This window comes from Pristis pectinata, chromosome 34 (assembly GCF_009764475.1).
Source record: "Pristis pectinata isolate sPriPec2 chromosome 34, sPriPec2.1.pri, whole genome shotgun sequence".
Classification (NCBI taxonomy): domain Eukaryota; kingdom Metazoa; phylum Chordata; class Chondrichthyes; order Rhinopristiformes; family Pristidae; genus Pristis; species Pristis pectinata.
The window spans coordinates 2,440,096-2,466,797 of record NC_067438.1 but is presented as its reverse complement, the minus strand read 5'-3'; the positions used below and the strand labels follow the sequence as shown (position 1 = coordinate 2,466,797).

At 44.0% G+C, this 26,702-nt stretch overlaps 1 protein-coding gene across 7 annotated transcripts in view; it reads left to right on the top strand.

The window, feature by feature from the left end:
• The window catches only part of LOC127586073 (transmembrane protein 268), a 46,733-nt gene that overhangs the window by 7,569 nt on the left and 12,462 nt on the right, over nt 1-26,702 (top strand). For 5 of the 7 annotated variants that reach the window (XR_007958625.1, XR_007958624.1, XM_052043875.1 and 2 more), the window contains exons 2-7: nt 10,730-10,999; nt 12,888-12,965; nt 14,485-14,594; nt 20,779-20,886; nt 22,972-23,133; nt 26,475-26,585. Coding sequence is in view for 5 of the 7 variants with exons in the window: in XM_052043875.1 (XP_051899835.1) it covers nt 10,900-10,999; nt 12,888-12,965; nt 14,485-14,594; nt 20,779-20,886; nt 22,972-23,133; nt 26,475-26,585 (669 nt within the window). In the remaining 2 variants the exon portion in view is untranslated. Of the gene's footprint in view, nt 1-3,077; nt 3,210-10,344; nt 10,532-10,729; nt 11,000-12,887; nt 12,966-14,484; nt 14,595-20,778; nt 20,887-22,971; nt 23,134-26,474; nt 26,586-26,702 lie in introns of those variants that run through there. The other 2 variants (XM_052043876.1, XM_052043877.1) reach the window with 2 other exon arrangements.

Below are 26,702 nucleotides of genomic sequence, written 5' to 3'. Positions count from 1 at the left end.
TTCTATATTGTCTTACCTTGTACTACCTCAATACACTGTGTAATGAATTGACCTGTATGAACGGTATGCAACTTGAGTTTTTCACTTTACCTCAGGACAAGTGACAATAATAAACTAGTTCCAATTCCTATTTGACTTGGAGGGGGGTTCACAGGTGGTGGCACTATCATACACCTACTGCCTTGTCTTGGGCATTAGAGATACTGACAAAGCTGGTCATTAATGACTCCAACAAGGAATTTGATGAAACCACCTGACTGGGTGTACATTGAGAATGTGGAATCTGCTATGGAGATTGGTAGAAGTGAGTAGCAAAAATGTATTTAAGGGGAAGCTGATAAAGGCACCGGGTACACGGGAGAAAGGAATAGAGGATTATACTGAGAGTAAAGTGAAGAAGGTGAGTGGAGGCTTTCTGGCTGTTATGAGTTGAGCCAGTGGCATTTACTCTATGCTATAAATATCAGTAATAATGTATATATTCAGGTGCACAGTCCAATTAGAACCAGCTTGACATCTTGACTGTATGTGTCAGCGAGAGTACCGCAAATAAATTGCCTTCATGTTGAATAATTTACTTCGAAACTATTACTGAAAAAGGAAAGGTTAAAATGAGAAGAATGTTGATATTGGCTAAGCTTTTAAAATATGGATGACACTGGCAAAGGGACATTTCTTGTTTATCCCTTAAGTATGTATAAGGTGTCAATCACATTAGCATGATGCTGGAATCACATGTTGGCCACGGGATCAGCCTCCCCCCTCGAGGGCAATCCAGCAGCTTTCAAGCTCAATTCACTGATGCCAGTCCCTATACTTATTTGTTGCACCAAAGCAAACAGTGCAAATCTGAATAAGAGCACAGCGAAATGCTGGGAACCCTCAGGAGGTCAGGCAATATCTGCAGAGAGAGAAAAACAGGTAACACTTCAGGTTGGACGGTTCCGCTTGGTTAGTTCTCACAATCAGTGTTGGCAATCTGTTGGCTGCAGCTCTGGTATCATCGTCAGAAGCCAATTGTTAAAGTCCCCAGAACAGGATGCGAGTGTGTGAAATTAGGTGTTCTTTGTTCAATTGTATACGTTACGTCCAATTTCGCTCACCTGTTCTGTCTGCAAACTATATTTCCTGTGGCTGCTTTTTATTTTTGTTGTTGTTAGGATTTACCTTTAAGTTCCCGATCTCAAAATCCATAAGTGTGAAGCTGTTGCCAAGTGTGGCAACATGATAGCCACGTGATGTGAGTGGCTTTATTGTTCCCTTGTCTGTCAACATCTGATCTGTTTCAGCGCCGCTGGTATATTACAAATGCAAAATGCAGGTAATGCTGGAAATCTGAAGTGAAAACAGAAACTGCTGGAAATACTCAGCAAGTCCAGACAGAATCTGTGGAGAGTAAAAGAGTAAACATTAACTTTGTTTCTCTTTCTACAGATACTGCCTAACCTACTGAGTATTTCTAGCGTGTTCTTTCTTCAAAGCAAATCTTCACATCAGTGTTCCAGTTCGAGTCACAGAGTCATACAGCACGGAAACAGGCCCTTCGGCCCAACCGGTTCATGCTGACCAAGATGCCCCATCCAAGCTGGTCCCATTTGCCAGCATTTGGCCCATAACCTTCTAAACCTTTCCAAACCATGTACCTGTCCAACTGTTTTTTAAAAGTTGTTATTGTACCTGCTTCAACCACTTCCTCTGGCAGCTAAGTCCTCATAGATACCACCGCTTGTGTAAAAAAAAAAAAGTTGCCCCTCAAGTTCCTCTTAAATCTTTCTCCTCTCACCTTAACCCTATGCTCTCTACTTCTTGATTCCCCAACTCTGGGGGAAAAAGACTGAGTGCATTCACCCTATCTATGCCCCTCAGGATTTTATACACCTCTATAAGGCCACGTCTCATTGGGAAAAGATTTAACTTAAACATGAGATTCTTTAAACTAGAGTTACCTAGAATTGTACCCCTGATTGGTAGTGCTAAATGAGGGCTATCACCACATCGCTGTGTTGTACTTTGCCTCTATAATGTATTCTGTTGACCTCCACCACACTCCCCCTATCCCTGACCATTCAATAGTGCTGGAGTCCAGTAACCTCCATCCATGTTACAGACCCAATCATGGACCTGCTTGCTATTTTGATCCTAGCTTCAGAGCGAAGTACCATGTTTGATCTTGAAAATGTGCATTGTCCGGTCACTTTCTCAAGTGGATGCAACAGCTAAAAGCGTTGTTTGCTGTTGCACTGCATGCATATCTGGCACACCTTTTGTGGGTGATCTGGACCTTTCTTTTGAATGGAGAAAGTAAGAGAGGAGGCAAGTTTTACGATGCAGAGAAAGGGTGAAAGATAAGAGAGATCAAATGAAAAAAAATGGAGGAGAAAGGCAAAATCCAACAGATGGTGAAAGTCTGTATTGGGTACAGACATTGCTCGGAATGCTGAGTAGGTCAGTCAGCATCCATGGAGAGGGAATCAGAGTTGCCATTTCAGGTCAAGAGGGGTAGTAATAGAACGTAGAACAGTACGGCACAGAACAAGCCCTTCAGCCCACAATGTTGTGCTGACATAGCTAATCACTCTTCCCTACAGACTGCCCATATCCCTCTATTTTCCTCTCACTCATATGCCCATTCAAGCCCCTCTTAAAAGCCCCCAATGAATTTGCCTCCACCACCCTATCAGGCAACGCATTCCAGGCATCCATCACTCTCTCAGGAAAAAACGTACCCCTCATGTCTGTTCTGAACCTACCCCCTCTCACCTTAAATGCATGCCCTCTGGTATTGGATCACTGTAAAGTGAGAAATGTAAAGAAAGAAGTAGAATGAGGATCCAGAGGTGCTGTTAGTGGGAATAGTAGAATCATTATCTGAAATTATTGAACTCTGTGCTGAGTCCAGAGGTTGTAAGATGCCTACTTACAATTCTTGGAGACTTCAGGGCAGTTCTAGGCAGGGAATAGTCTAAGAGGTTAATTCGATAGTCAAAGGAATTAGGAGAAAGATTGGCAACAAACACAAGTGCTGTCAAGTTTCCTGTCAGTCATGGAATCTGTACCACCCATTGGCCCCTGAGGAAATGAAGCAATGCGGGAGGAAAGAGGCAGAGAGTGCGGTAAAAGCTTGGCCTCCTGGCTTGCAGTTGATCACTAACTCCAGCAGTCCAGAGCGAGTGGAAAATTAACCCAAAGAGCAGCCAGAAGCCCAGCAGGTGATTGAAAGCAAGAAGTGCTCCATCATCCATTTTTATTTCTCTGTTCCTGGTCTGTTGTCTGTTTCAGCTTCTGCTTAGGAAAGCAAATTTAATTAAGTTGTTGAAGTGTAACTGGTTTCCAAAGCTTTACTGCAATTGGAGTGCTGTTTTCTTTTGCTTAAAATATTAATGAAAATAGTGTGTGATTTATGTAATCTGGGTAAAGGGCAAGTATGGTGACCAGAGGTGAGGGAACAGCATTTCCCAAAGCCATCATTTTGTTTATTTTCTTTTAAGATAGTAGTCGGATGGATCCATGAAATCAGTAAATTTTCATTGACAGAGAAAACAAATTAAAGCTGCTCTTTTGACTAATTGTTTCAACATTTTAGTGAAGTGATTTAGAATGTTTAATCGTTCTGAAATTCCTGTCAATAAGCACTTGCCCACCTCGAAGTGACCGCGTTAATGCACAGGGTAAAATCAGATTTTAAAATCCTTCTCTTTTACTTGTTGCTGTTTCAGCAACATTTTTGGCAGTGAGTCACTTCCTGTGAATAATCTTGACAAGCAGCAACTCGAGTTAAGACTGCAGCTCTAGACAACATTGATGCCATTACTGCTTTGTTTGGTGATGTTAATACACAGTTATCTAGTGACCAACTTAAAGGTTGTTGAAAATGTGATTCGAGATCTTTATTGAGTTGTGCACTTCATCTGCTGTTTGCTTGTATGGACGTTGTGGTATGGTTTCTTAAAGAGGAAGTCTGTTTGCTTAGTTGGAATATTTGTTCTGTCTTTATCAGTTTCACATTTGCACCAGAAATGCTGTTTAAGAAGAGAACTGTGGCTTAGAAATTCCCCTGTCTGGTGTGACATTTTATGTGCTACTCATGTGAATTTTATCTGAAACTGTTGAAGGCTTCCTGAAATTCAAACTGGTTTTTCATGCTTATGATGAGCATGGAGAACGAGACTGTTGGGCATTTGCATTGATGTGAAAAGGCTTGCTCCCTGGACATGTCAACTGTGTAGTTTCTGACTCTCCATATGTGGCTCATGAAGAACTTCAGAGGCCTTGAACAAAGGAGTGTCCCAGCTGAAGAATTAAGGATTCTCCAGGTTAAGTTGAAGGGACCATCTCTCCCTAGATTTCCAAATCCAAGGTGCCAATCTTCATTGAGAGAGGCTCTTGCTCCATCTCAACATTTTCACCCCCAGGTCTTAACAAAAGATCATGTCTTTCACCTCCATTATCCTTAATCTGTTTCCCACTACTCTTATTCCATGAGTTTCAATCTCCAGTGGTGGGAGGTGATGGCGTTAAGGACTTTGCATGTGTACAGGGCTGGTTCATTGGACACAGCTCTCTGGATGTTGTGCCTTGCAGGCTGTCAGGTCATTCCACCACATTTGACCTTGTGAAAACATATATTGAAGCTTTTCTAGTTCGGGAGGGAGTGAATCTCCAGTGAAGGGAGTCCATCTCTTTGGTGGAGCAGTGGAAAGGAGAGTCACATGAGTGTAATGAATTTGCAGTCTTGAAAGTCTCCCCACTGTTTATCTATTGCAATAGGTCCCCAGAGAGCAATGAGAATGTGGAACTCAGTGGGAAGTGAACTGCACTTAAGAGGAAGCTTAGTAATCATGAGACAGAAAGCGATTTAGAGTGAGAAGGTTTATATTAAGCACTTAACTGGCATATACTAATTGGACCAATCCTCTGTTCCTGGGGCTGTATGTTTGTAGATCCATAGAAAGTTACAGGACAGAAGGAAGCCATTTGGCCCAACATATTCCTGCTAGCTGGAAAAGAGCTATTGGGCTGTAATTGGAATGCACAGTGGCGCAGCTGCTACCTCCCTGCTCCAGAAACCCGGGTTTGATCCTGACCTTGGGTGCTGTCTGTGTGGAGCTTGCACGTTCTCCCTGTGACTGTGTGAGCTTACCCGGGGTGCTCTGGTTTCTCCTGCATTCCAAAGACGTGTGGGTTGGTTTGTTAATTGCCCACTGTAAATCGCCCCTGACCTGTCGATGAGTGATGGAATCGGGAGGGGGGGTGTGGAGTTGATGGGAACGTGGAGAGAATAAAATGGAATTGGACGCAAATGTCCAAGGCATGGTTACTGAGTTTGCGGATGATATTAAAACAGGTGGTGTTGCAGACAGTGGAAAAAAGTAATAAAAAAATTACAGGGGGATATTGATCAGCTGGGTAAGTGGGCTGAGGAATGGCAAATGGCTTTCAGTTTAGATAAGCGCAAGATGTTGCATTTTGGGAAGTCCAGCCTGGGCAGGACTTATACGATGAATAGTTGGGCCCTGGGGACTCTTGTGGATCAGAGGGACCTAGGAGTACAAGTACATAGTTCGCAGAAGGTAAACAGGAGTTGGGACATTATGTTGCAGTTGTACAAGATGATGGTGAGGCCACACTTGGAGTATTGTGTTCATTTTTGGTCACCCTGTTATAGGAAAGATAGCAGTAAGCTGGAGAGAGTCCAAAGAGATTAAACAGGGGAGGACTTTATTCCTTGGGATGTAGGAGACTGAGGGGTGACCTTATAGAGGGACATAGACAGGGAGAAAGCAATCTTTTTCCCAGGGTAGGGGAGTCTAAAACCAGAGGGCATAGGTTTAAGGTGAGAGGTGAAAGATTTAAAAGGGGTATTAAGGCAACTTCTTCATGCAGAGGGTGGTGAGTATATGGAACGAGCTGCTAGACAAGGTAGTTGAGGCAGGTACAATAACAACATTTAAGAGACATTAAGATGTACACGGATAGGAAAGGTTTAGAAGTATATGGGCCAAATGCAGAAAAATAGGACTAGCTTAGGTGGGCACCATGGTCGGCATGGACCAGTTGGGCCGAAGGGCCTGCTTCCATGCTGTAGTATGATTTCAGTGTAACTGGTCTGCAGGGATTCGATGGGCTGAAGGATGTTCCTGTTCTGTGTGACAATATGCTTCTATGACTTTGAGATTACTATCACATTCCAGCCCTCAGTTCTGAATGGCAGAACGTTTAAAGTGTTCATTTTAAATGTAATGAGGGAACCACCTTTTGGGTTGAGTTCTGGACCTGCCATTACTCTATGTACCTTATTTTGCATTTCCAAACCATTTTTATTGTTGAAGGTTCTCTATGTGGTTGCTGAGAACGCTGTGGTTCTGTGATGGCATCAGCAATGAATGGTGAACAGTGTTTTGAGCTGCTCCAAAGTTTGCTTTGTATCAAAAACATCCCAGAATCCAGACACTGTGAACCAAGAAGATAATGAGATACAAAGTATCTGCTGGAGGAACTCCACAGTTCAAGCAACATCTTAGAGGGGAAAGGAAATGTCTAGATTTCGGGTTGAATCGCTACATCAGTCCTGATGCAGGGTTTCAACCAGAAACATCAACAATTCCATTCTCCCCGCAGATGCTGCTTGACCCACTGAGTCCCTCCAGCAGGTTGTTTGTTGCTCATTCCAGCATCTGCAGTCTCTTGTGTCTCCAAGATATTGGGATAGACATCCTCCGTGTTGACAAAATGCAGATCAGGAGATTCGCTGGCCCGTTCTGTGATATTTCTGCTTATTAAAATTAGTAGTCGAGAAGGTTTCACTCCAGGGTACCCAGTTTTCCAGTAGGAATTTCTGACAAGCAACAGAAGTAGTAAAGTGGAAAATTTCTGACATTATTTCTCTCTATGCAGCTGTAACCTCCAGACTTTTGTTTGCAGTACGGTTAAGGTTGCTTCAGTGAGATGGGGAAATCAGAATCAGGTTTATTATCACTGACATATGTCGTGAAATTTGTTGTTTTGCGGCAGCAGTGCAGTGCAGGACATAAGAATTACTGTGTTACAAAAATAAATAAATAGTGCAAAAGAGGAATAATGAGGCAGTGTTCATGGATTCATGGACCATTCAAAAATCTGATAGTGGAGGGAAAGAAGCTGTTCCTAAAACATTTAGTGTGGGTCTTCAGGCTCCTGTACCTCCTCCCTGATGGTAGGGCATGTCCTGGATGGTGAGGGTCCTTAATGATGGATGCCGCCTTCTCGAGGCACCGCCTCTTGAAGATGTCCTCGATAGTGGGGAGGGTTGTGCCCGTGATGGATCTGGCTTCAACCCTCTGCAACCTCTTTCTATCCTGCACATTGGAGCCTCTATACCAGTCAGAATGCTCTCCACTGCACATCTACAGAAACTTGCAATAGTCTTTGGTGACATACCAAATCCTCTCAGATCCCCAAGTAGAGCTGCTGGCGTGCCTTCTTCATGATTGCATCAATGTGTTCGGCCCAATATAGATTCTCTGAGATGTTGACGCCCAGGAACTTGAAGCTGCTCACCCTCTCCACCACTGACCCCTCAATGAGGACTGGTGTATGTTCTCCCGACTGAGGTCCACAATCAATTCCTGCTCTTGCTGACATTGAGTGCGAGGTTGTTGTTGCGACACCATTCTACCAGCCGATCTATCTCACTCCTGTACACCTCCTCGTCGCCATCTGACGCCAAATAACGTCAGCAAATGGCTTGCTGCTGGGAGTGCTTCCAAGTGGAAACAGGTTGTCAAGGAGCGAGGAGCAGCTCAATCTGCAGAGCATCAGAAAGTGAAACAGGAGTCAGCCTTCTGGCACCTCAGCCATTCTCCCATCCAATCCTTGTATCGTCTGATTCCCCTTGTATCCAATTATCTGTTGACCGCACTCTTGATATATCAGCTCTCTGAAGCAGGGAGTTCCAAAGATCAACACACCATTGAATGAAGAGCCACAGAGTCATAGAATCATACCACACAGAAACAGGCCCTTTGGCCCTCCTTGTCCATGCTAATCGTACTCCTCTGTATGGATCCCATTTACCATTTGGTCCACAGCCTTGGATTTAGCGCTTGTCTAGAGACCTCTAAAGTGTTTTGAGAATACCTGCCTCCCACGCCTCAACCCCCTCAGCCAGTGGGTTCCAGATTCCAACCAATCTCCAGGTGAGAAAGAAAAACACTTCGATCTTTGTGGAACCTCTTGCCCTTCACTCTACAGCTGTGCCCTTTTGTATGAGACACCTCTGCTCCGGGGAAAAGTTTCCTTTTAGCTAGCCTGTCCATGCACTCCTAACTTTGTTACCTGCCTCGTGTACCCCTTCAACCTCCTCCTCTCCAAGGAAGCCAAAACACAGCCTTTCCAATCTCTCATCATAACTGAAACGCTCCATCCCAGGCAACATCTCCACTGTATCCTCTCCAGTGTGACTATGTCATTCCAGTGGTGTGAGTAGAACTGTACCCAGTCCTCCAGCTATGACTTGACCAATGTTTTATAGGTCCTCCCCAGGTTACGACAGGGTTCCGTCCCTGAGAGCTGTTCATAAATCCGAACACTTTGCAAGTCGGAAATGACTTTGCTGATCAATATATTTAAATAACAACATAGGCCAACCAAGGGCAAAGTGACATTAAAATAGGCGAATGAGGGTGCTTAACTCAACCATTCAGATCTGGTCATGAACCGTGTTCCCACCCAGCACAAGATGACTGCAGCCCTGCAGCAGTCGGTCTCCCAAACGCTCATTTGCATGTACGGGCTGTACATAAGGTGGTCATTTGTAACCTGGGGAGAACTTGTATAAAGTTGGACCATAATGTCCCTGTTCTTATAATCTGTGCCTCAGCTAATGAAGGCGAGTATCCCATGTTCCTTCTTCACCTTATCTACCTTTGCTGCCATCCGCACCCATTCTTGGTATTGTACACCAAGATCCCTCTGTTCTCCCATACTCCGTAGAGCCCTACCATTTATTGTGTGTGTCCACCCTTATCCCAAATCTAAAGTCCTCCCTCCTGTACCATCCTTTTAGTCACATATTCACCTGACCTGTCCTCCTATTCCTGCAGTCAGTAGCATGTGGCACTGGAAGTAATTCAGAGATTAGAAAGTTCTTTAATCTGCCAGCTAGGTCTCCAAATTCATATTGCTGACCTCATCTCTCTTGACTATGTCAGTAGTACCAATGACCTCCTTGAGAATGCCCTGCAACCATTCTGTGACCTCCTTGATCATGACACTGTGCTGTATTCATGTTTATGGCCATAGAAATGCCTGTCTTGATCGCAAGCGGCTGCAGAGGGTTGTAGACTCAGCCAGCTTCATCACGGGCACAACCCTCCCCACCATCGAGGACATCTTCAAGAGATGGCACCTCAAGAAGGCGGCATCCATCACGAAGGGCCCTCACCACCCGGGACACGCCCTGTTCTCATTGCTACCATCAGGGAGGAGGTACAGGAGCCTGAAGCCCCACACTCAATGATTCAGGAACAACTTCTTCCCCTCCGCCATCAGATTTCTGAATGGTCCATGAACCCATGATCACGACCTTGTTATTCCTTTTTTTTTCGCACTATTTAGTTTTGTAATTTGTGGTAATTTTATACCTTTGCACTGTACTGCTGCCACAAGACAACACATTTCACAACATATAAGTCAGTGGTAATAAATCTGATTCTCTTGCTTCTCCCCCAACCTTCTGCCCCTCCTGTGCTGTTGAGTACCCACTGTACCATGTTCTTGGCTCTGGCTGACTCCTCAGGTGCCTTCATCCCCATCATTTTCTAACATGGAGACATGGTTTTAGGGTGAGATGCACTCTGAGATTTTGCTGACTGTCCAGCTGTCTCTGTCTGGTGGTCACCCAGCTGGAGAGCTGATAGGATATCCAAGGAAATGAATAAAATGGCATATAACTTTCAGGAATTCAGTGAATATTGAAACATTTAAGATTGTGAGAGCACTTAATGTGGTAGATGCTGAGAGATTTGTTTCCTTTGGCTGAAGAGTCTAAAATTAGCAGGCACCATCACTGAATAAGGGCATTGTAATTTAGGATTGAAATTTAGGACTGAGATAAGAAATCTCTTCACTCAGACAACTGTGAACCTCTGAACGTCTCTGCGCGAGGAGGGCCATGAGTACATTTAATACATGATGTCAATGGACTTTAGAGACTACAGTAGTTAAAGGAAAAGGTGTTGGGAGAAAATGGAGCTGAGGGGGAACATCGGACATCTCCTTACTGATAACAGAGCAAGATTTGTTATCTATATGATCTGCTCCTCCTATTTAAGTTCTTAAGCAAGTTTATTTTTATTTATTTATTAGTTACATGTACATCAAAACACACAGTGAAGTGCATCATTACTGAGAATGTGCTGGGGGGCAGCCCGCAAATGTCACCACTCTTCCGGCGCCAACATAGCACGCCCACAGCTCCTAACCTGTACGTCTTTGGAATGTGGGAGGAAACCGGAGCACCCGGAGGAAACCCACGCAGACACATGGGGAGAAGGTACAAACTCCTTACAGACAGCGGCGGGAATTGAACCCAGGTCGCTGGCGCTGTAATAGCGTTATGCTAACCGCTACACTCTGCAATACCGAAACTACCTTCCATGTATTGTAAACTACTGTTGCTCAGCCAGCCCTCCTCATTAGGTGCACTCCAGTTTTCAATATTAAGATCTAATTTTGATTTATTTTACTTTAGATCATCATTGATCGTGTCCAAGATACACACCTGTTGAAAGGAAACATCAGGTGTTGCTGACATGATCTGGATCTGAAGAGGCTTGTACGTGTGGGACAAAGGAGCCACATCATCCATGTCATGTTTGAAACCGAAACAGAGCAATATTTCGCTGAGCAGAGAATTGTGTGATGGCACGTGATAATGGCAGGGAAAGCATCTCGCCGGCTCGAACCTCCCTGACGTCATTTGAAGCAGTAGAAGAAGCAGACATCATTCACTGGATAAATGGTAGGGAACAAAAAAACTATCAAAATAAGTGACATTGTCACAGAGTACAAAGGGCAGCTTGCATTTATCCAGCACCTTACACTTACTCGAGATAGCTGAAAACATTGTCCGGTCAGTTTTACTGAGGACACTTTGCATGACAGCTCCCAATGGCAAGCTTTATCCCTACCTCCTTCTCTGTAACCACCATCTCCCCTTTTTGTAAACACCCTCTCTCTCCTCCCTGTAACTGTCCCTCTTCTCAGTATTCCTCTGTCGTCCTCTTTGTGACTTTCTCTCCTCTCTATCACTTGGTTTTCTCCTCTAATTTTAACACATACCCTCGTGTGCAGTACTTCATCCCACAGGTTCAAGTTCAAGATTATTGTCGTAGGCATACATACCCAGGGTATAAATGCCACGAAAAATAGCTTTTTGTAGTAGCAGCACAGCACATTACAGGTATGACAAATATCGGTTGATATAAACTTAAATTAACATAAATTAGACATAACTTGAATGACAAACTAAACAGCAGTGCAAGTTGAGAGATAGAGGGAAAGGATATCGTCTGAGATGGTGTTAGGGTTTTTCAGGTCAGTTCAACAACCTGATGGCTGTGGGGAAGAAGCTGCTGTTGAGGTGCATTACTGACAGTGTGAAGCTCTTTCAGATGCACTGGCAGGGTAAGCTGTGATTTGTCTCTTTCCTCTGGTCTCTGGACTAGGGTTTGGACTAATTACATTCAGACCCAGAGGAAAGATTGCATCTAGACAGTGTGCTAACAAGACAACAACTGATATTAGACATGAGACATGGTGATGTGATTTGCTGGTTATGTCACCTTTGTAAGTTCAATAGTGATCTGCAATGCACTGTCTACCGTAGAATAATACAGCACAATACAGGCCCTTCGGCCCACCTTCAAACCACACTTAAGACTATCTAGCCCCTTTCTCCCACATATCCCTCTATCTTAAATTCCTCCATATGTTTATCTAACAATCTCTTGAACTTAACCAACGTATCAGCCTCCACCACTGCCCCAGGCAGCGCATTCCATGCACCAACCACTCTGGGTGAAAAACCTCCCTCAGACATCTCCCTTGAACTTCCCATCCATTACCTTAAAGCCATGTCCTCTTGTTTTGAGCATTGGTGCCCTGGGGAAGAGGCGCTAGCTGTCCACTCTATCTATTCCTCTTAATATCTTGTATACCTCTATCATGTCTCCCCTCTAAATGGGTCTAAAAGTAGGGTGGAAGCTAATTCAATAGAAATTGGCAAAAGGAATTTGGAAAAGTAATTGCAGCGCATGGGACTAATTGAATGGCTCTTTCAAAGAGCGGATACAGGCACAGTGGGCTAAAAGTCTCCTGTTCTCCTCTCCCTCTCTTGCTCCCCCTCCCTCACCTCTCTCTCGCTCCTTCTCTCTTTTTTCTCCCCGCTCCACATCTCGCTCTCTTCTTCTCACTGTTCTCCATTTCCTCTCCTCTCTGCTTTGCTCTCTCCTGTTCACTTGTTTTCTCTCCTGCATCCTCTGTCGCCCCACCCCAAGCACACCCACCCACTATCCCCCTGGGATTCCTCTCCCAGTGCATTTATACTGTGTTGGTGACCAATCCTGTGGTCCCTGGCACTGGCCTCCAAATGTCAAATTTTAACATTGACACCAACTGCCTCACAGTAATTTCCCAGCAGATTCACAATGGCATTTGCAATGCTGATGTGGCCTGGCTGAGCCTTTCTGCTGCTGTTAAGTGGTCTCAGTGGCTTGGTCAGTGACATTGTTGAGGTCCTGCAGAGAAGTGAAGGAAGCTCACTGTGTGATCGGCACCCTTGAGCTCCCGTGTGTAATCTCCGTGTGTAATGTTTCACTTATTCCTGTTCCTTGATTTTTCTGTCCTAGATCCAAATGGACTCGGTCGCCTCAGTCGCAGCAGCAGTGCCAATGGCCCAGAGTTGTATTCTGCATCTGAGAAACCAGGTGAGTTCTGACACCCATTAGCGTTTTGAGAGAAAGCTGGTACGCTACTTTGTTGAAACTGGAGTGGAAATAACTGCTGTGTTGAAGTTTACATGTGGTTATGGTGTGCTAAGTCTGTGCCAGATAACCAGTGATCTTGAGGGTGTACAATTGGGCTCTGCAACCCTGGAACAAGATGGTGGATGAAAGTCAACCAAACTTCCTGCAGGAGATGGGCATTTAAGGTTCAGGTTGGCCTCAAATTCTCCACAAAGTTAATGCCACTGAGGAATGGTCTACCTGGTTGAGAACCCTTTGAGCTGGTAACCAACAAAGAGTCAATCGCCTTGTCAGGAGAGAAAAGGAATCATTGAACCAGATTGGTTGTCAATAAAATACCTCAATGTTTCTGGCCAAATTTTAACCTAAAAGTGCCTTAAGCTGATGTGATAGGGTGCAAACTGGTTTTGCTCTCCACCGGATTTTTATTCTCCACTGAAGTCAACAGACTGCAGAATTGGGCAGTGTGGGAAAACTGGTCTTGTGAGTTGGACCTATCTGACCTTTGTTTGAAGAGGGAGAATTTGTTGAAGAATCTAATTCCTGGGCAGATGAACTTGACAATGTGACAAAGGCACCTCAACTAAGCAGCAGGTGATCCCAGAGCAGTTGTCTATATATTGGGTGTGCATCTAGTGTGGGTAAATAAAAATATGTTTCGACTGCACATTTCCCACTGTCCGTTGTATAGAACATAGAACAGTACAGCACAGGAACAGGCCCTTCGGCCCACAATGTTGTGCTGAACTAATTAAACTAGTAATTAAACGCCTAACTAAACTAATCCCTTCTGCCCACACAATGTCCATATCCCTCCATTCTCTGCACATTCATGTACCTATCCAAGAGCCTCTTAAACTCCTCTATTTTATCTGCCTGCACCAACACCCCTGGCAGTGCATTCCAGCCACCCACCACTCTCTGAGTAATAAAAAAAACTTGCCCCACACATCTCCTTTGAACTTTCCCCCTCTCACTTTAAATGCATGCCCTCTTGTATTAGACATTTCAACCCTGGGAAAATGATACCGGCTGTCTACCCTATCTATGCGTCTCATAATCTTATAAACTTCTATCACATCTCTTCTCAGTCCATAGAAAACAGCCCAAGTTTGTCCATCCTCTCCTTATAGCACATGCCCTCGAATCCTGGTTAATCTCTTCCGCACTCTTTCCAAAGCCTCCACATCCTTCCTATAATGGGATGACAGTAGTTGAATTCAATACACCAGATATGGCCCAACCAGAGTTTTATAAAGCTGCAACATAACTTGCTGACTCTTGAAATCAATGTGATCTCAGCTAATATATCAGGGAAGCCATAAAAAGTAATGTGGAGAAAATTTTTTTTAAAGTTTGCTGCAGCACAGTGTTGAGGCACAAAGTTTCTCACCAACAATCCACTGCAGACTGCAGGATCCTTCTTGGTCTGTGATAACTTCCTTCATAAAGACCAAAATTTTCACAATTTGTGTTGCAGAATTGTACAACGGCCGTACTTTATTGGTCCTCACTTCCAGTGGTCCCTGGTGGTCTCGGGGATTCGATCTAGAGTCATGTGAGGAAGATCTTGCCCGATTTGGAATCCAGGTATCACCGAAGTTGCGTTGTGAGACAGTTCCTCCTTTTTTCGTTCTCTAAATTGTATGCCTGGGTTTCAGTTTTTATTATGGACCTAGTCCTCCTGTTATGTGTCATCCTGGGGCAGGCAGGATATGCCTCACGGCAGTGAAGGCAGTTTCCAGGCAGCCACAGTGAGTGCAAGGAATATTCTCCCTGCAGACTCCCTGTTCTCTGGTGACAAGTACAGTGACAGGTAACTTGTTTACTCCTTCTGTAAGAATCTCAAATGATGTTGTGGCAGTCAGTTGATAAATATTTTTCAGACGTGCAGTGTACCAGTTGGATAGCAAATGTGGTAATTCACAAAAATCATAGCACAGTACAATATACTTGCTGAAGCCCCAAATGTGTCATATTTACAGAGACAGTTTGATAGACTCTGTCATGATATGAGAAAGGAAAGTAGATACACATACAAAATAAGAAGGGATAAAACGTACATAATCCACAACATTTTGATTGCACTGTATATAAGTATTTAATGCCTAGAATATCACAAAATGCTTTATAACCAAGTACTTTTGAGCACCCAAACTGTAAAAGTCAATTTATACACAAGCAGCAATGAGATTATGACTAGATTTATTCATTCTTTGGTTGTGGGCATCACTGGTGGTGCCTTCAATTGTGCTTGAACTGAGGACAAACAAGCGTCAAATATTATGATGAAAGCCCAAAACTGTTGGTGAACAAGATTAGTTTTTTGTGACAGTACAGTGGTTTCAAGGTCCCATTACAGACATCAAAGTTTTATTCCAGATGATTTGCCGAACATTTAAATTTCCCAGTGACTGTGATAGGACTTGAACTTGTCCCTCTGGATCATTAGGACCTTTGGGTACCAGTCCAGTCACATGACCACTACCATACCATCTGTTTACTGATGCTGTTTGAGTGAAAATATTGGTCTGTAGTTAATAGTGGAAGAGTTGGGTGTGAGGGTATGGGTGCTGCCCTGCTTCTCTCCAAATCATCATCATGGGACGTTTCATGACTAGAAGACAGAGAGAACCTGGGTCTAAAACCTCTTCTGAAAGACAGGAATTCTCACTCATTACTGTAATAATCTGAAATGCCAACCTAGACTTTGACTTGAACTCACAACGACAATACCTTTATGATCGAACAAGTGTCTTATTGATTGGGAATGTTGAATTTCAAGGGCCTTTACTTCAATGAAATCCAAAGCTCACATCTACCTTACATAGTGTCTCAACTGGTGGGATATGGACTGTGATTTACCCCATGACCTCCCAACCCCCTCACCGCTAAGATATTCAGTTCCTGATTCTGGACTTGGTCTTGACATGAAAGTGTGGATAAATACTTCTCCAAAAAGTGCAGGTCGAATAAGAAACCACTGTCCTGCAGCTGAACTCATACACTTGCAGAAATGCTTGGTTGGCTGTGGGAAGGTCAGAGGAACAAAACATGTAAGAAACCTTCAGCAGAGGCCCAGTTCCTTTCAAGAGGTTGCTGTCTGAACACAGTGTGTTACCGAGTCAATTCCAAATGTAACCTGATCCCTCACCTGGCTTATTCCACAAGAGAACTGTGAAATGTTGCATCACAATATGTTTTTGAGTTCACTTCTGCCATGTGATTTGTGCTGAATTTCACTTTAGAACATAGAACACTACAGCACAGTACAGGCCCTTCGGCCCACGATGTTGTGCCGACATTTTATCCTGCTCTAAGATCTATCTAACCCTTCCCTCCCACATAGCCCCCTATTTTTCTATCATTCATATATCTATCTAAGAGTCTCTTAAATGTCCCTAATGTATCTGCCTCCACCACCTCTGCCAGCAGTGCGTTCTATGCATCCACCACTCTCTGTGTAAAAAAAAAAACTTACCTCTGACATCCCCCTTATGTCTTCCTCCAATCACCTTAAAATTAAGTCCCCTTGTGTTAGCCATTTTTGCCCTGGGAAAAAGTTTTGACTGACCACTCGATCTATGCCTCTTATCATCTTGTGCACCTCTATAAAGTCACCTCTCATCCTCCTTCTCTCCAAAGAGAAAAGCCCGAGCTCACTCAACCTATCCTCATAAGACATGCTCTCCAATCCAGGCAACATCCTGGTAAATCTCCTCTGCACCCTCTCTAAAGCTTCCACATCCTTCCTATAATGAGGCGACCAGAACTAAACACAATAGTCCAACCAGGGTTTTATAGAGCTGCAACATTACCTCACGGCTCTTAAACTCAATACCCCGATTAATGAAGGCCAACACACTGTACACCTTCTTAATAACCCTATCAACCTGCGCGGCAACCTTGAGGGATCTATGGACGTGGACACCAAGATCCCTCTGTTCCTCCACACTGCTAGGAGTTCTACCATTAACCTTGTACTCTGCCTTCAAATTCGACCTTCCAAAGTGTATCACTTCACACTTTTCTAGGTTGAGCTCCATCTGCCACTTCTCAGCCCAGCTCTGCATCCTATCAATGTCCCCTTGTAACCTACTGCAACCTTCTACACTATCCACAACACCACCAACCTTCGTGTCATCAGCAAACTTACAAACCCATCCTTCCACATTGTCGTCCAAGTCATTTATAAAAATCACAAAGAGCAGGGGCTTCAGAACAGATCCCTGCAGAACACCACGGGTCACTGACCTCCAGGCAGAATACGCTCCATCTATAACCACTCTCTGTCTTCTATGGGCGAGCCAATTCTGAATCCACACAGCCAAGTTTCCCTGGATCCCATGCCTCCTTATCAAACGACTTATTAAATCCATGTACACCACATCTGCTGCTCTACCTTCATCAGTGTGCTTTGTCACATCCTCAAAGAATTCAATCAGGCTAATGAGGCACGACCTGCCCCTCAAAAAGCCATGCTGACTGTCCTTAATCAGCCTATGCTTCTCTAAATGCCCATAAATCCTGTCTCTAAGAACCTTCTCCAGTAATTTGCCCACCACTGAAGTAAGACTCACTGGTCTGTAATTCCCAGGCTTATCCCTACTCCCTTTCTTGAACAAAGGAACAACATTTGCCACCCTCCAATCATCTGGCACTACTCCTGTGACTAGTGAGGACGCCAAGATCATTGTCAAGGGCACAGCAATCTCTCCCCTCACTTCCCGTAATAACCTTGGATATATCCCATCCAGCCCTGGTGACTTATTTATCCTAATGTTTTTCAAGAGTTCCAGCACATCATCTTTCTTCACATCGACATGCGCTAGTGTATTAGCCTGTTGTACGCCATCCTTACAAATGTCAAGGCCTCTCTCACTGGTGAATACTGAAACAAATTATTTATTAAGGGCTTCCCCTACCTCTTCCGACTCCAGGCACATGTGTCCTCTTTTATCCCTGATCGGTCCTACCCTCGCTCTATTCATCCTCCTATTCTTCACATACGTGTAGAATGCCTTGGGGTTTTCCTTAATCCTACTCGCCAAGGCCTTCTCATGCCCCCTTCTAGCTCTCCTAAGTCCATTCAAGCTCCCTCCTGGCTACCTAAGATTAAGTTAAGGTTTCTTTATTAGTCACAAGTACATTGAAACACACAGTGAAATGCATCTTTTGTGTAGAGTGTTCTGGGGGCAGCCTGCAAGTGTCGCCAGGCTTCCGGTGCTAACATAGCATTCCCACAACTTCCTAACCCGTACGTCTTTGGAAAGTGGGAGGAAACCCACACAGACACGGGGAGAATGTACAAGCTCCTTACAGACAGTGGCCGGAATTGAACCCAGGTTGCTGGTGCTATAATAGCGTTACGCTAACCGTTGCATTACCGTGCCTGCCCCTTGTAACTCTCCTGAGCCCTGTCTGATCTTTGCTTTCTAAACCTTAGGTAAGCTTCTTTCTTCCTTGACAACATATTCTACATCTCTTGTCAACCACGGTTCCTTCACTCTACCATCCTTACCCTGCCTCAATGGGACAAACCTATCCAGAACCCCATGCAAGTACTCCCTAAACATTTCTGTTGCGCAGTTCCCAAGTACATCTAATCCCAATTTACACTCCCAGGTTCCTGCCTAATAGCATCATAAATCCCCCTCCCCCAATTAAATACTTTCCTAGAGAAATAAAGGACTGCAGATGCTGGAATCTAGATGAAAAACACGATGATGCTGGAGGGACTCAGCAGGCCAGGCAGCATCCGTGGAGAAAAGCAGGTGGTCAACGTTTCGGGTCAGGACCCTTCTTCAGTAAATATTTAACCATTTCATCTGCTCCTATCCCTCTCCAAGGCTATGGTAAAGGTCAAGGAGTTGTTGTCACTGTCTCCAAAATGGTCTCCCGCCGAGAGATCTGAAACCTGATCAGGCTCATTGCCTAGTACCAGGTCCAGTATGGCCTCTCCTCTATTCAGCCTGTCCACATACTGTGTCAGGAATTCTTCCTGGATACACCTTACAAACTCTGCCCCATCTATCCCTTTTACACTAAAGAGGTGCCAATCAATATTGGGGAAGGTGAAATCACCCATGACAACAACCCTGTTATATTTGCACCTCTCCAATCTGCCTCCCGATCTGCTCCTCAGTGTCTCTACTGCTGTTGGGGGGGGGCGCGGTCTGTAGAATACTCCCAATAGAGTGATCGCTCCCTTCCTGTTTCTGACTTTCACCCAGACTGACTCAGTAGATGATCCCTCCAGGTCATCCTCCCTTTCTACAGCTGTGACACTGTCCCTGATCAGCAAAGCCACCCCCCCCCCCCCCCCCCCCACATCTTTCACCTCCGCCCCTGTCCTTTTTGAAACATCTAAACCCCGGAGTATCCAGCAGCCATTCTTGCCCTTGTGACAGCCAAGTCTCTGTAATGGCCACAACGTCGTAGTTCCATGTACTTACCCAGCTCTAAGTTCATCACCTTTGTTCCTGATACTTCTCACATTACACCCTTCAGCCCATCCAACTGGCTGCAATTTTGCCCTTTCAACTGCCTGTCCTTCCTCACAGTCTTCCTACACTCTGCATCTACTTGTACACTAAATGCACCAACCTCTGACCTGTCACTCAGGTTCGCACCCCCCTGCCAAACTAGTTTAAACCCTCCCCAACAGCTACGGCAAACCTGCCCGCAAGAATACCCTGCACTACCTGCCTGTTCTTCTTCCTTCTCCTGACAGTCACCCAGTTACCTGCCGCCTGAGGTTCTGATCTATGAACTCCTCTTTCTCCCATCGGAGCCAAAGGTCATCCAGCTGCAGCTCCAGTTCCCTAACACGGACTATAAGAAGCTGCAGCTGGATGCACCTCTTGCAGATGTAGTTATCAGGGAGACTGGAGGTCTCCCAGAACTCCCACATCTCAGAATATGAACACACAGCTGACCCTGGAGCCATTCTCACTACTCTAGCCTGACACTAAAGGAAAAATCAAAGAAAGATAGAAACTTACCAGAGACTTACCTTAACCTCCATCTCCTCTCGCCAAAGCCTGAAGTGCTCCACTCTAAACCTAGCCCACTCCATCAATGGCCGATCCGCTTATACCTACCTTCCTTTTATTTGCTGCTGTCAATTAGCCGATCAACTAGTGACAATTTGCAAATGTGCCTCTTTTAGACTCTTGCAAGGTGAAACTCACAAGCACAGAAACTCATCTCTTTTCAAAGCTCCCACTCCAGATTTCTCCTTGTTTATTGATCCTGTTGACTGTACTGTAACGGGGCACTTATGGATCATCTGTAATGTGGTACAATATCCCAAGATGCGTTACAGGAGCTTTATAAAACAAAATTTAATACCAACATGTAAGGTGATCATTAGAACAGCTGTTGAATTGTGTGGACAACAGCTAAAGTATTGAAATTGGTGAATGGGGGTAGAGACAGTGAGGGGGATTTAGGAATGGAATTGCAGAAGTAGGGGCACAAGGCGGTGAAGGTATGGTACCTGTGGTAGAGTAAGAAATCTGGATATGTGCAAAAAGCCAGAATAAGAGGAGTGCAAAGAGGTCTGTTGTCCAAGAGGACATTACGATACAGAGGAGGGAAGGCCATTGGAGGATCTGAACGAAAGCATGAGAATTTTTTTATCGGGCAACATCCATCAAGAGCCAATGTAGATCAGTTTGCAGTGTGATGGACGAAAGACAGTGCAAATTTGGGGAAAGTCATGGACAAGTTAAAGGTTGATTCACTTCAGGATTATTTTCACACCGCACAGATTCCACCGGAAGATTACAAGCTGCCCATTCAAGCATCACTGATGAGCTCAGAAGTAAGAAGATACATGTACTTCAGTTCCAGTGGCTTCCTGATGCTGCTCGCCCCAGTAAGTAAATCCTTTTCCAGTTGATTAAGTTTAAAACATCCCAGAACAGGGTAGTTTCTACATCACCAAACCCTGTGGAGAATTTCAGTCAGCTGAGAGGACAGGACCTGCTACATTCCTACAGTGTGGCCAACACTACTGAATCACGAGAGGGATCTCTTGAACTCTCCCCATTGCTGTTCTCCTTATAGTGGGTAGAGAGGGAGGGGATTTGGGGGTGCCTCTCAAAATAAAATTAATGCTGCTAGAGAGTTTAGAATAATCAACACACCCCTGAAATTGAAGCCGGATTATTCAGGAGCTAGATTGAGGAACTTTGTGTTGTGGGAGTAATCCTTTACACCCCAACAGTAATTAGTCGAAACTCTAGTTCCTTTGTTCAGGCACGTACAAGGGAGTCACAGAGACAAAGAATTTCAGGATGAGTTGAAAATGATTATTATACCCTAAGTATACTTACACAGGACGTGTATTGTCCATTTCTAAGGCTACACAACTTAGAGAAGCATCTTATTGACCAGTGTACAAACATTTAACTGTTACTTTTTGACCAAGTGGACTTGAGACCCTTGCCCCTGGTGGGTAGGCAATCATAATGTCATGCCTCTCATTCAACCAATCAATCAGTATCAAATCCATTCAAGTATCATTTGTACTCAATAGTCTTATAAATAGTAGTCACGTTTTCTCCAGGGATGATATGTATTCACAAAGCTGTCACTTCTCCCTGCATTCCTATAGGGCCGGTGGCCTCTTTATGACCTTAAGCCCTGTATCTATCCTATAGTCTGCTTATTTGGAACCAAGAGGTCAAGTATATCCCCACCTATTTGTTCTGCTACTACTTCTTATGTTCTGCCCATGAATCACTTGTCATGCAAAGTATATTGCAGCATCTAAAATATCCAGGTGTTATAACAGCCTTAAGCCTAACTTTTGGGAAAATTTTATCCTACTTAGCGTTCAACAGAATAATATAATCTCTCTCCACAAGTATACCTATCTGGAAGTAAGTAGTGTTTCAACCTGATAAAGAGACAAAAAGTGTTAGGGAGTAACAAGGTAAGACATTTTACATTAATAAAATTGCAAATCTTCTTGTCCATCCTTTTTTAAATTGAGGTGAAAGATAAAGTTATATAATCAAGGACACTGATGAGACTTTTGTGAATAAATGAATAATCTATTCAACTGCTGTAAGAATCTTGCAATAAAAGTTAACCTCGACAAATCCATACACTGGGACTAGTCACCCAAAGCTTGTCAAATCGAGTCGAGTTTACCGGTATATGCACAAGTACGGTGAGGTACAGGTACAATGAAAAACAGCAGCATCACAGGCACGTAGATTCAGACAATACACAGAACATAAATTGTACCAGACAGTGAAGAAAAAGACAAGACATTAGTCCAAAAAAAACAATCAGAGACAAGTCCATGGTAATGCAAGAGGTGGTCCATAGTGTTTCGATGCTGAGGTAGGGTGAGGGTTGTGCAGGTCAGTTTAAGAACCTGATGGTTGTAGGAAAGTAGCTGTTCCTGATCCTGGTGGTGTGGGACTTCAGGCTTCTGTACCTCCTGCCCGACGGTAGCAGCAAGAAGAGGGTGTGACCTGGATGGCAGGGATCCTTGATGATAGATGTCACCTTCTTAAGGCAGCACCTCCTGTAGGTGCTGTCAGCGGTGGGGAGGGCTCTGCCCATGATGAACCGGGCTGTGTCCACTACTCTCTGCAGCCTCTTGTGTTCCTGTGCATTGGAATTGCTGTATCAGGCCATGATGCAACCAGTCACGATACTTTCAACGGTGCATCTGCAGAAGTTTATTGGAATTTTGGGTGTGACGTTCGGTGATTTTAAGAGTATTTGTTCAAAGATGTGGGTTTTAAAGAGCGTCCCAAAGGATGGGAGAGAGAGAGAGAGAGAGTGAGGCAACGAGATGTAGAAAGAGAATTCCAGGGGTTATAGCAGGGCTGCCTTTGTTGAGATAAAGAAAACCAGGGATGCACAAGAGGCAGAAATTGGAGGTACTCAGTTGGAGCACACAGGAAGCATGCTCTTACAGTGTCATCTGTTGATCAATTAGGTATTCTACCTGGCCACCTGGTGCTGCCTGTTCTCCACCTTCCACCTCTACCTGAGCCAGTATCTGAAGAGCTTCTTCTGGGCTTTCTGCTTGCTAATCAGTACCGTCGCTGTGCTCCTCACCACGGCCCTGCTTCTCATACTGCGCTGGCACAACAAAAAGGTAGGAAAGAGAAACGTGTAACTGTCACACAGTGGTTACTGTGGAGTCTTTGATTCTTCTTTTGATGATTTTGTTCAAGGTTTAATATCTACATAAGCAATTAAGCAAACATAGGCAACCAGACTTCTAGCATCATCTGTCATTCCTGTGTCTCAGTTTTATTTGCTGCCCAGAATTGAATGCTGAACACAATGATAAATGTAGAGTAAAAATGTAGGTTTTGGACATAATTTTACATTTCATTTGAGGGTGGAAAGATGACAATGCTAAGGACTTAAACAATTCACCCAGCTAAATGCCCAGTGTCAGAATCAAACATTCAAATGGGTCTCTTCCCTCCACACTGCCCTGAACGACAGGGTGAAGGTCTTCTCTATGGTGCTGTATTAACAACGTGTGACTTTGTTATGAGTTGCAGGACAGAGGAAGTGGGCCATCCACTGAGTTTTGACCACAGCTTCAAATGAAGCCGGCCTTGTGATGTAGCTGTGATGTTCCATTTCTAATTCACTAATGCTACCCATGGGCTCCATGTAAGACCCTGACTATATATGTATTATTAAAATGCTTTTGCACAGAAGGAAGCCGACCTTGCCTCTATTCTGTTTAGAGTAACATGGACCACAGGACTGAAGAAGGGGAATGTCTCAATTTCCATCTGTGCGACTGAGCAGAAAGGGAAGATTGACTTGCATTTATATATAGCACTTCACATATTTAATTGGATGTCCCCAAGTACGCTACAGCACTTTTAAAGTGAAGTCCTTGTTGTAATCATAAAAATAACACTTAAAGCACAAGAGTCATGGATCTGATAGGGTTGGGGTCCAAGATAGGGATGTGCTGGATGCTTAAATTTGCACATATTAATGAAATAAGCATGAATTTGATACAACCACCTTGAAACTTATCAATTCTCCTCTTTTAAATCTATTGATTAAATATGCTGTGATTTATCATGGAGTGAATAGGGACGGCTGTGCACTGTTTCCTTTCTATTTAAGGTTTTGCTACATCTTCCGCAGTTTGTTGTGTTCTTATCCCCTGGGGTATTCTCTGGAGGGAATCACATGGTGGTTGGATACATATTGGCTGAATAAAAGCAAAGGCAGTGGTTTTCTTTAAAGATAGTTTAGGTGAGGGGAAACAGTGCAATGATTGACATGAATAAAGCAATATAGGTAGATTTATAACAATTTATAAGAAAGTTACAGCACCTGTGCTGTCTCTGTGCTACTCAGCCAGTATCTGACATGATGTCTGTGATGTTAAGGATTTTTGCACAGAAAGCATTGGAGACAGTTGCCTGTAAAAGCTGATTTTTTTAAAGTCAAAATATATTTGTTAAAACTGACTAAACAAGGAGGCCATTGAAAAATATGTGGCATAAAATAATAATCTTGAATATTTCTCCATTGGTACAAATCACCACATTAACAAGGTATTGGGAGGATTTTGGTCCTGTTTGGCTGTAAATGCAGGACAAAAGTGACAGTGGCACACCCAATACTGTCACCCGAGGCTGGGGTGGAAACGTTCAATACCACTCCATTTTGCTTAACTGCTCATAGCAGCACACTCAAGTGAGAAAGTGTAACAGCATTATTTTTGGACCATTACTTGTAAAGGGTGTGGTATAATGATGGGATAACAATGGAAATGTGGCATTATAGCTCCTCTGTCTAATTGCATGCTGTAAAATAAAGCAGCGAAGTGACTTGGATCCAACCTTGGCATTTTTTTTCTTATTGTTTTGCCTTCAGAAGTGTAAGGACCACATGGGAAAACAACACAGGATCCCATTTAGTTCACAAGAGACGCAGTTGTCAAATTAGATATCGGGCTCCGCAGGCATGCTCCTACATGTATGATATTCTGAACGCTGAAACCACTAGCAGCTGAGGGGATTGCTGCAGCATTTTATTAGATCCCAATCTGAAATCCATGCCTCAGGTCCACTGACAAACAGTTGCAAGGCGGACCACTTGATGATATTGAATTTACAGCTCCAAACGAATGGATACGGTCACATCCACTCCAGTAGCATGTGTATCTGGTACAACTGGTAACCAGTCTTAGGGAGGAACCAAAGCTCTACAGAAAATTTCTCTTGACTAATCTCAGCACATCCCCTGTAGAAGGAGATAAAGGCTATGATGCAGGAACATGACTGCATGCTGAGCTACTCCAAGAGCCAGTGAAACAACATTTCAATGAGGGTGGAGTGCTATTGAGCATTTGGTGCTAACCAGTATTTGAGGCTACAGGATCAGGATGCCACACCCCTATGTCAAAGACGCAGATCTCAAGCATTCCAATTAAAGACTAGAGCCATCTGCATGAGGAAGCCTGGCTTACTACCAGTGCAGATTGTTAGTCTGCCATCTCAGTAGGATGTTCAGGGTGCAAAGACTAAAAAGTGAATGTATTGCCTGGATTTCTCAAACTTCTTGTTTGATTCCAGGGACATCCCATGATGTTTGGAAGGATACTCACAACTGTAATAAAAGAAACATGACAGCCAATTTTTACACATCGCCTGCCACTAACAGGAATTTGATAATGAGCAGACAATACAGGTTTTTTTGTTCCAGTGAAAGAATAAATACTGGCCATGATACTCTGAGATTTAGACTGCTGTTTCTCACAGTGGTGCAGCTAGTAGATTCACTGTATCACAGCTGCAGGGATCTGGGTTTGCTCCTGACCTCTGGTGCTGTCTGTGTGCTGTTGGCACATTCTCCCTGTGACCACATGGGTTTCCCCGGGTGTTCTGGTTTCCTCCTACAACCTAAAAATGTGTGGATTGGTAGTTTAATTGGTCACCATTGGTTAGTCCTGATGTGTAAATGAGTGTGGAATCTGGGGGGGGGGGGGGGGGGGGGGATGGGAAAGTGGGGGAGAATAGAATGGATAGGATTAGTGCAAACATGGCTGATTAATGGCTGGCACGGACTCTTTCCATTGTTGTATCTCTCCCTGTGACTGTGTAACAGTCATCACCTGTTATGTCTCACTGGTACCTCCAGCAATGCAGCACACTGTGTTATGTTCTCAAGTCTTTGATTGGATTGGAACTCCTAATCCTCTGACTCGGACGCTGAGGGTAATGCAGTAGGGAGGAATGAATCTCGTACAAACCCTTGAATGTGGAAACAGCTAATGGTTGCATCGTTTGCTTTAAAGAGTGAGTATGTAGCCTGAACATTGTTGTGATTATCAATTTGAACCCCTAGTTTCTAGTAAAACAATATAAATATTACACAGGAAGCGACCTGTATGTTGAACTCAAATATGAACTGCACGTTAAGTCTGAAATCTAACTGCAATCTGTTTTAAAGATCAATGTGAACACAGATGTACGTCTCATGTGGGCCAATGAGAACCTCGCAAAGCACAACATCTTGGTCGGAGCATTGGATGTGACAAGATATTGCACAAGTGTACTACATGTATCCTTGCCAAATGGCAGAACAATCTCTGAGGATTTGCTATTTAGCCCCATAACGGTTATAGAGGAACTTGACCATTATGCAATACCAGGGATGAGGGTCTTTGGTTACCAGAGA